Here is a 10,206-nt window from a genome sequence, read left to right as displayed (position 1 = left end):
TTTGGTCTGTCTATGTTACATGGGGTGAGGACTTGCTAAGTGGGAAAGAGCAGTAGAGCCAGTCTGGTATGGAAATTCAATGCCATCTCAGGCTGCCTTGCAAGATGGTCTGGCTTGAAATGTTTATATATCATCTAATGGTACACATTCAGTAAGCTGTATTAAAACATTCATCAGTTGATTCCATGTGTTTGATAATCACTGCTTATTCACCAACCTTTCAAGTTCTGTACTGTTTCAGTACTGTGGTGACAGTGAAATGCATTCTAATAAATTCCAAATGATGGTGCTGTTGCAGAGAACAAATACATACATTTTGATCAAAACATGTCCCTGAAATGAATCAACATTAATGAACAAAAATATAAATGCAAAATTTTTAATGATTTTACTGAGTTACAGTTCATATACATTAATTAGCCCCTAATCTGGATTTCACATGACTGGGCAGGGGCGGAGGCCTGGGAGGGCATAGGCCCACCCTCTTGGGAAACAGGCCCAGCCAATAAGAATACGTTTTTCCCCTCAAAAGGGCTTTATTACAGACGGAAATACTCCTCAGTTTCATCAGCTGTCTGGGTGGCTGGTCTCAGACCATCCCGCAGGTGAAGAAGCCGGATGTAGAGGTCCTGGGCTGGCGTGGTTACACGTGGTCTGCGGTTGTGAGGCCGATTGGACGTACTGCCAAATTCTCTAAAATGACGGAGGTAGTTTATGGTAGAGAAATGAACATTACATTTACTGGCAACAGCTTTGGTGGACACTCCTGCAGTCAGCATGCCAATTGCATGCTCCCTCAAAACTTGAGACATTGTGTGACAAAACCACATTTTAGAGAGCCTTTTATTGTCCCCAGCACAAGGTGCACCTGTGTAATGATCATGCGGTTTAATCAGCTTCTTGATATGCCAAACCTGTCAGGTGGATGGATTATCTTGGCAAAGTGGAAATGCTCGCTAACAGGGCTGTAAACAAATTTGTGCACAACATTTTAGAGAAATAAGCTTTTTGTGCGTATGGAACATTTCTGGGATCTTTTATTTCAGTTCATGAAACATGGGACCAACACTTTACATGTTGCGTTTATATTTTTGTTCAGTGTACATTTAATCAGTGATTTTTTTATGAACAAAAATAATAGACCAAATATATATTATTTTCTTCAGTGAACAAAAAAAAACAGTCCCATAGTTTTATGTATGACTTCCCTTATGTATTGTAATACTATTGGTTTGCTGTACCAGACAGCTGATGAAAGTGGATGCATTTCTTGTCTTCAGTCTGAAGCCTGTTGATGTTCTGGACAGACAGACTGACAGTCAGGAATACCCTGAGTGTTAACAGTGTCAGGGTAAGTAGCCACCTTTGGCACTTTTTAACCAAACTTTTTTTTAACAACATCTGCTTCCTATGACTTTACATTGCTTCATCATACAGTTTCATCAATAACTTGTTTTACACTGCAAAATACAACAAACTAGTATACCCCCTTCTCTGTATGCGTTATGTTATTTATTTATTCCCTTAAATTATAAATTATCAACAAGAAAATCCACTCAAAATACAAACATCCATTCCAAGCTTGAGCATCTGTATAAAAAGCAAGATGTATCAAACATTTTCCAAAGGTTGGGTATATATTAATAATAATAATAATAATAATAATAAAATGTTTTAACAATGGTGAGTTTTCTACATTTTGTAACACAGTTGAATACTTTGATTTTCAAGGTTTTTTCACACTTGATTTGAATCATAACAAAACACAATTATACATGGCATTAACATAATTTATTATGGGCAGACCTATTTTACAAAAAATACAAAGTCACAAAAGTAATAAATTGCCTGTCAGAGGTTTTAGCTGTGCATGGCTGACTGCCAAGCTGGTGGGATTTGTACTGAATATGGTGAGGACTGTTTTGACTGGGTATTCAGAACTAATCGCAGACAACAGCCACCACTGTAACGCTCTGAAGCAGAGGATTTTGTGTACAGTGGGGAGAACAAGTATTTGATACACTGCCGATTTTGCAGGTTTTAAACTTACAAAGCATGTAGAGGTCTGTAATTTTTATCATAGGTACACTTCAACTGTGAGAGACGGAATCTAAAACAAAAATCCAGAAAATCACATTGCATGATTTTTAAGTAATTAATTTGCATTTTATTGCATGACATAAGTATTTGATCACCTACCAACCAGTAAGAATTCCGGCTCTCACAGACCTGCTAGTTTTTCTTTAAGAAGCCCTCCTGTTCTCCACTCATTACCTGTATTAACTGCACCTGTTTGAACTCGTTACCTGTATAAAAGACACCTGTCCACACACTCAATCAAACAGACTCCAACCTCTCCACAATGGCCAAGACCAGAGAGCTGTGTAAGGACATCAGGGATAAAATTGTAGATCTGCACAAGGCTGGGATGGGCTACAGGACAATAGGCAAGCAGCTTGGTGAGAAGGCAACAACTGTTGGCGCAATTATTAGAAAATGGAAGAAGTTCAAGATGACGGTGGATCACCCTCGGTCTGGGGCTCCATGCAAGATCTCACCTCGTGGGGCATCAATGATCATGAGGAAGGTGAGGGATCAGCCCAGAACTACATGGCAGGACCTGGTCAATGACCTGAAGAGAGCTGGGACCACAGTCTCAAAGAAAACCATTAGTAACACACTACGCCGTCATGGATTAAAATCCTGCAGCGCACGCAAGGTCCCCCTGCTCAAGCCAGCGCATGTACAGGCCTGTCTGAAGTTTGCCAATGACCATCTGGATGATCCAGAGGAGGAATGGGAGAAGGTCATATGGTCTGATGAGACAAAAATAGAGCTTTTTGGTCTAAACTCCACTCGCAGTGTTTGGAGGAAGAAGAAGGATGAGTACAACCCCAAGAACACCATCCCAACCGTGAAGCATGGAGGTGAAAACATCATTCTTTGGGGATGCTTTTCTGCAAAGGGGACAGGATGACTGCACCGTATTGAGGGGAGGATGGATGGGGCCATGTATCGCGAGATCTTGGCCAACAACCTCCTTCCCTCAGTAAGAGCATTGAAGATGGGTCGTGGTTGGGTCTTCCAGCATGACAACGACCCGAAACACACAGCCAGGGCAACTAAGGAGTGGCTCCGTAAGAAGCATCTCAAGGTCCTGGAGTGGCCTAGCCAGTCTCCAGACCTGAACCCAATAGAAAATCTTTGGAGGGAGCTGAAAGTCCGTATTGCCCAGCGACAGCCCCGAAACCTGAAGGATCTGGAGAAGGTCTGTATGGAGGAGTGGGCCAAAATCCCTGCTGCAGTGTGTGCAAACCTGGTCAAGACCTACAGGAAACGTATGATCTCTGTAATTGCAAAAGGTTTCTGTACCAAATATTAAGTTCTGCTTTTCTGATGTATCAAATACTTATGTCATGCAATAAAATGCAAATTAATTACTTAAAAATCATACAATGTGATTTTCTGGATTCCGTCTCTCACAGTTGAAGTGTACCTATGATAAAAATTACAGACCTCTACATGCTTTGTAAGTAGGAAAACCTGCAAAATCGGCAGTGTATCAAATACTTGTTCTCCCCACTGTATCTGCTTAGCACTGGTCTGTGTCAGTGGGTCACTGTAACATAACATTCAAACTAATAGATAGGATGTTGGACTACATAAACAGTGCATTGGGAAAGTACTTTTCCACATTTAGTTACGTTACAGCCTTATTCTAAAATGGATTCAATTGTTTTTTCCCTCATCAATCTACACACAATACCCCATAATGATAAAGCAAAAACAGGTTTTTAGATTTTTTTGGCAAATTTATAATAAATCTAAAACATAAATATCACATTTACATAAGTATTCAGACCCTTTACTCAGTACTTTGTTGAAGCACCTTTGGCAGCGATTACAGCCTCAAGTCTTCTTGGGTATGATGCTACAAGCTTGGCACACCTTTATTTGGGGAGTTTCTCCCATTCTTCACTGCAGATCCTCTCAAGCTCTGTCAGGTTGGATGGGGAGCGTCGCTGCACAGCTATTTTCAGGTCTCTCCAGAGACGTTCGATCGGGTTCAGGTCCGGGCTCTGGCTGGGCCAATCAAGAACATTCAGAGACTTGTCCTGAAGCCACTCATGTGTTGTCTTGGCTGTGTGCTTAGGGTCGTTGTCCTGTTGGAAGACGGACCATCACCCCTGTCTGAGGTCCTGAGCACTCTGGAACAGGTTTTCATCAAGGATCTCGCTGTACTTTGCTCCGTTCATCTTTCCCTCGATCCTGACTTGTCTCTCAGTCCCTGCCGCTGAAAAACATCCCCACAGCATGATGCTGCCACCACCATGCTTCACCGTAGTAATGGTGTCAGGTTTCCTCCAGACGTGACACTTGGCGTTCAGGCCAAAGAGTTCAATCTTGGTTTCATTAGACCAGAGAATCTTGTTTCTCATGGTCTTGAGAGTCTTTAGGTGCCTTTTGGCAAACTCCAAGTGGGCTGTCATGTGCCTATTACTGAGGAGTGCTGCAGAGATGGTTGTCCTTCTGGAAGGTTCTCCCATCTCCACAGAGGAACTTCCAAACTTCTTCCATTTAAGAATGATGGAGGCCGTTGTGTTCTTGGGGACCTTCAATGCAGCAAAAATGTTTTGGTACCCTTCCCCAGAGCTGTGCCGCGACACAATCCTGTCTCGCAGCTCTATGGATAATTATTTTGACCTCATGGCTTGGTTTTTGCTCTGACTTTCACTGTCAACTGTGGGACCTTATATAGACAGGTGTGTGCCTTTCCAAATCATGTCCAATCAATTGAATTTACCACCATCAATTGGTGCTCCAATCAAGTTGTAGAAACATCTCAAGGATGATCAATGGAAACAGGATGCACCTGAGCTCAATTTCGAGTCTCATAGCAAAGGGTCTGAATACTTATGTAAATAAGGTATTTCTGTTTTTTATTTTTCATAAATGTGCAAATAAAAGTAAAAACCTGTTTTCGGTTTGTAATTATGGGGTATTGTGTGTAGATTGATGAGGAAAAACATTAATTTAATCAATTTTAGAATAAGCCTATAACGTAACAAAATTTGGAAAAAGTCAAGGGGTCTGAATACTTTCCAAATGCACTGTATGTTGCTGATAACGTACAGACTGTAGCTTATGGTATACTGTATAGGGAAATAAATACTGGAGCTCAGCTAGAGTTGAGATGAATATACTCCTGTACTGTAAGCCCTAAAACACCTCCTCAAAACTTTGAGGATAAATGTAGAGTTGGAGACATTCAAGACCTGTGTCTCTGAGTGCAACACAGCACCGTTGTATTGACATTTCATATCCATTCATCCTATCTTGTGTTGTCTTCAGCTCAGAACAGTCGGCCTATTACAGGTTGTATTGATCTAAAACGGACTGGTTTAATGTGATCTTCTCTCTGTGCTGCTCAGTAATGGCCAACATGTTGTTGATGGACCAGACAGACATGGTCATTTGGACAGGATATGTGAAGCACTTTGAATTCCTAAGAGGGATGCTGTATGCTTGAATCCAATGGAGTGCTGCTGTATGCATGACTTATTGGGTTGGAGATGGCTATCCATACCATTGCTATTTTAAAGAATGTGACTGAACAAAGATGTGTGACATCAATTGTATGTGTTTGTGTGTCTGGGTGTTAACCTCTTGTGGTCTGGGTGGGTGTGTAGTGAGTGTGATGATGACACATAACAGCAGATAGACTGCAACTGAGAGACGCCGTAAACAACACATTTAAGATCTGTCTGTCTGATTCAGACTGTTCAGTGATAACCAACACAACAAGCCACAGAATTCAACAACACAACACTCAGTACAAACATCAGCCCTCTTTAGGTTGAAGTTGCTCTTTTCCCACAACACATACTGATCAAGATCCACTCCTCCAGTACAGACACAGAGACCGGGGCTAGGCCCGGAATGAGCAGAGATCCTTTGATTGGACAATAATTCCCAAGTAGGAAGTGCTCTGCGCCCCTGATTGGTTAAAATCGAATAAAAAAAGGTACAAGGAAGAAGAGAATCCTCTAGCACGGTTGTGGATGTTGTTGCCATTGGAGGTGGTTGCCATGTCAATGCTGACTTCTCCCTCAAGGTTTGGCGCCCCGGGCCCCAGCCCTCTCACACAGATATCTCATAGGTGGTGCCACCCACCCCGGTCACCTTTTTGACATTACTGTGGCGACTAGGGCTGAGAGGGGCGGAACTGTTGGGCCCTAGATGGCAGTTCATTTGTCCATTCACTTTACTTTGCATCATGGCCTCTCTGAATGGGTAGAGAAAAACAAGAGAGGGCATAGTTATTCGAGTGTGAGAACTAACTTTGCTTTAGATATAATCTCTCCCCCCATCTTAATACATGCACATGGATTATAAACACAGATAATTCAGTTGTCCCACCAGAAAGTGTGTATTGTTCTGGCATGCATGTTCTGGTGGTGTTAGTAGTTGGTGTTATGTCCCCGGAGCATGCAGTATGGAAATGACCATGACACTAGTTAGAGGAGTAATGAAACACACGCCAGTGTACCTGCTGGTGCTAGCATAAATTACCATGAGTGTTGTATTCATGACCCCAAAATCTGTATTAAATGTTATGAAATAAGGGGTAAGGTGGGTTGGGTTGGAGCACGGTTGCGTAGTGCGGTGGGCCCCGCGGGGCAGGGAGTGGCGACACGGCTACATTTGTATGCAAGTAAGAGAGCTCTACATTATTATGAAATGAATTATATGGAAGCTGTGCTGTTTCTGTTTATATGTGTATGTGTGTCTTTTGTTTCGGTTTTACTTTGTTACCAAACTTTTCCCTTTGGAAATTAGTTTTTAAAAGAAGTGGGAAGGAAATAGACTGATGTGTATGAATTGTGGTGTCTTTTCCTGTTAAATAAAATATTATAAGAAAGAAATAAGGGGTAAACCAATAGTGTGTTGTTAGTGATATTGTAGGAGTTTCTGTAGGTGGTGAACACATGCATAGAGAGACGTAGATGTTAATGTTGCCCTCCCAGATGTAAGAGATGGACAGGATGGAAATAAGCATGCAAACAGAAGGAAATGATAGTGGGGTAATGCAACTTTATTAATCCGAAAGACAGACAATTTAGAAAAATGAAGGCAAAACATTTAAATCCAGTGACATACACAGTACTTCATTCGGATAAAAAGGGTATAATATCTGAAAGATACTGTATGTATACAGCACAGGAGGCTGCTGAGGGGATAATAATGATAATAACCACAGGACGTTGGTGGCACCTTAATTGGGGAGAACGGGCTCATAATAATGTCTGGAACGGAGCAGAATGTAATGGCATCAAACACCTGGAAACCATGTGTGTTTGATGTATTTGATACCATTCCACTGATTCCGCTCCAGTCATTACCAACGAGCCCGTTCTCCCCAATTAAGGTGCTGCCAACCTCCTGTGGTATACAGAAGCTACATGTTAACACCTAGCCTTAGCTCTCTGAGACTCACTACTTATCCTGTGTGGGGGGGACTAGAGCCCATACACTGCTAGTTTCTGCCCAGTCAGCCAGCAGGGCTTCCTGTGGGGACTGAGGTCTGTCCCCAGCCCCTTAGCTCATTTCATGCACCCCAGGAGACGTTAGGGGGATGTTAGGATTCGTACCTTGGGCCACCCAGGCGGGGTGAGTCTGTCCTCTCCAGGGCATGGATAAAGGAGAGTTTCTGGTGGGTGTAGGAGGGGGATCGGGGCATGGCGGGGGAGTGGTGGGGCTGGTGGGCCGGGGAGCGGTAGGAGGGCTCGGGGGCCCTGCCTCCCTGCATGCTGCTGTCAGTGTGCAAGGAGATGGAGGAAGTCCTGGGGGCACGTAGCAGAGAGGAGCCACCAGAGGAGCGCAGCACGGGGGTCCGCGGCCCGTAGCTCACCACCCCCACCCCCATCAGGTTGTCCCTGGAGCCTCCGTAGGCCGGGGGTGTGGGGCCTTTGGAGCTAGGGCCCCGGGGCCCGTCTGGGTAGCAGGCGCTGGGAGGCAGGCCGTACCCTCCAGGGCTGTCAAACATGCCTGAGTCCTGAGCCTGGGCATAGGCCTGAGCCTGGGAGCGTCCCCCGTGGTGCAGCAGCTTCTCCTTCTCCTTCTCCTCCATCTCCTTACGCTCCTGGATGGAGGCCATGATGGTTTTGGAGAGGTTGTCGTAGCGCACCGGGGACGGGTCCCGGTCCCGGTCCTGGGGGGACTGCCTGCTCATCCCCATCCCCCTGGAGCCCAACATGGGGCTGAAGCTAGGGGGGACCTGCTGCCTCTGGCTCTGCAGTTCAGGCCCTCGCACGTGGCACATTTTGGTTGGCAGGTAGGGTGTGTGGAAGCCCATTGAGGGCATACCAGGGTGGGCCATGCACTCTGCCTCTGCGGCTGGGGAAATGCTGGGGTTGAGCAGGCTGTCGTAGGAGAGGCTGCCGTTGCGGTTGGACAGTGTGTTGGGGGAGAAGACACTCTTATAGGGGGTGGAGGTGACGGTCTCGGGCTGCAGGGCAGGCAGCTGGCCCTTGTCTCTGCGATGGTGGGCATGCTTCAGGCTGAGGGAGCGGGAGGTGATGGGGTAGGAGTCCAGCTGCAGTGGGGAGGACTGGAAGGTGCGGTGGAGAGGGGCGTTGTGGTAGTCAGGCAGGTTGGGCTCTGAGCGGTAGTCAACGTGGCAACGGCCCTCCTCCAAGATGGCTGACGCCTTACGGTGGTCATCTGGCATTACAATCTGACAAGACAAAACAACACAGTAGTGAGAAATATGACTGGACTATTATTTTGACTAGCCATATTATAATGAAAAAGTTTTTATTACAAATTGTTACAGGCTGTCAACTTCATATGCAATCACACTCGCAACTGTGCAGGAATACAGTAAATACTGGGTAAGCCTGTTTGCAATTACTATCAAATAACAGTCATTTAGTCTGACCTTCTCCCCTGCCGCGTTGTAGTGGACTTTAGGGATGGTGCTGAACGAGGGCCGGTACTTGTACATGGCCGGGGTGGAGGGGTGGGTCTTACCAGTTAGGGAACTATCTGGAAGGGGAGGACAGAGAGGACAATGTTATTGTGTGAGAGAGAGCCAGACAGTCATCAGATCACAGCACAACAATCAGTCTGTTCTCTGTTAAAATGATGTAAGCATCCAATTTATGTTGGGTTAGAATTGATAGTGTTGTTTTCACGGCTCATTATGTCTTCACCTCATGTTGCTGCAAATAATGCAGCAACATAAAATACCACCAAGTGGCAGTAGAGCTACAGTGAGGGAAAAAATAAACAGGAAGGTCCATACAATGAAATATGACACTATACACTGAGTGTACAAAACATAATATTGAGTTGCTGAATGGCAAGCATACACAATCCATGTCTCAAGGCTTTAAAATCCTTATTTAACCTGTCTCCTCCCCTTCATCTACACTGATTGAATGGATTTAACAAGTGACATCAATAAGGGATCACAGCTTTCACCTGAATTCACCTGGTCAGTCTATGTCATGGAAAGAGCAGATGTTCCTAATGTTTTGGACACTCAGTGCTGATGTAGCCTTACATACCATTGCAGTGTATAGAAAAACACCTGCAGTGTATGTCATGTTTTGTAGCATGTTGTACTACAGTACCCATAATGCTCTGTAACTATATCCAGTTTATCTTACTAGACGTGTTCCTAAAACTAACACTGTGGTATCCCATCTCCTTATACAATGCTACCAGAAGCAAACGGCAAAGCTATCAAACCTTTACTATAGCCCACTCTCAATAGCTTGTTCACTTAAAATGTTGATTTAGCACAAAAAGGCAGTCATTTATATGAATAGGGTCCTACAGATAAATATCCATATTATTTTCATATTCTTCTACTTGGCAGAACTCCACCTAGAATACAGTAACATAGAGAGTGATTCATGCTGTAATTATCTCCTCACATTCCCCTGAACCCATCTCACAACACCCCCCCTCCACACACACACACACAGTCTATCACAAATCTGGAGCAGGTTCACTGAACCAGGCCCGCTCATGTCAAATTACATTTAATTTCTCCTCGCTGATGAAGAGGCCATAGAGTCCTGCCACACTGGAGTTCATTCATCAAGCCCAACTGCTATATAAGTAATCACTCTAGCACTCAGATGAGATGGAGCACGTCTAAGAGGCCAGAGAGAGCAGTTTGGTTCAATACACCAG

The 10,206-nt window shown here is 44.4% G+C and overlaps 1 protein-coding gene across 1 annotated transcript in view; it reads right to left on the bottom strand.

Moving 5' to 3' along the window:
• Nucleotides 1-5,061: 5,061 nt before the first annotated feature.
• Nucleotides 5,062-10,206, bottom strand: part of LOC311141127 (palmitoyltransferase ZDHHC8B-like) — a gene marked incomplete at its 5' end in the record, with an annotated part of 10,579 nt that continues 5,434 nt past the window's right edge. Inside the window, 3 exons of the mRNA XM_084176383.1 lie at nt 5,062-6,286; nt 7,653-8,737; nt 8,942-9,044. Of these exons, the coding sequence (XP_084032509.1) occupies nt 6,142-6,286; nt 7,653-8,737; nt 8,942-9,044 (1,333 nt within the window). The 3' untranslated portion in view covers nt 5,062-6,141. The remainder of the gene's footprint in view (nt 6,287-7,652; nt 8,738-8,941; nt 9,045-10,206) is intronic.

Source organism: Coregonus lavaretus (assembly GCF_964263955.1).
Source record: "Coregonus lavaretus genome assembly, chromosome: 14".
In the NCBI taxonomy this organism is placed as follows: domain Eukaryota; kingdom Metazoa; phylum Chordata; class Actinopteri; order Salmoniformes; family Salmonidae; genus Coregonus; species Coregonus lavaretus.
The sequence above is the reverse complement of the archived record's forward strand: the minus strand, read 5'-3'. Positions and strand labels throughout refer to the sequence as shown.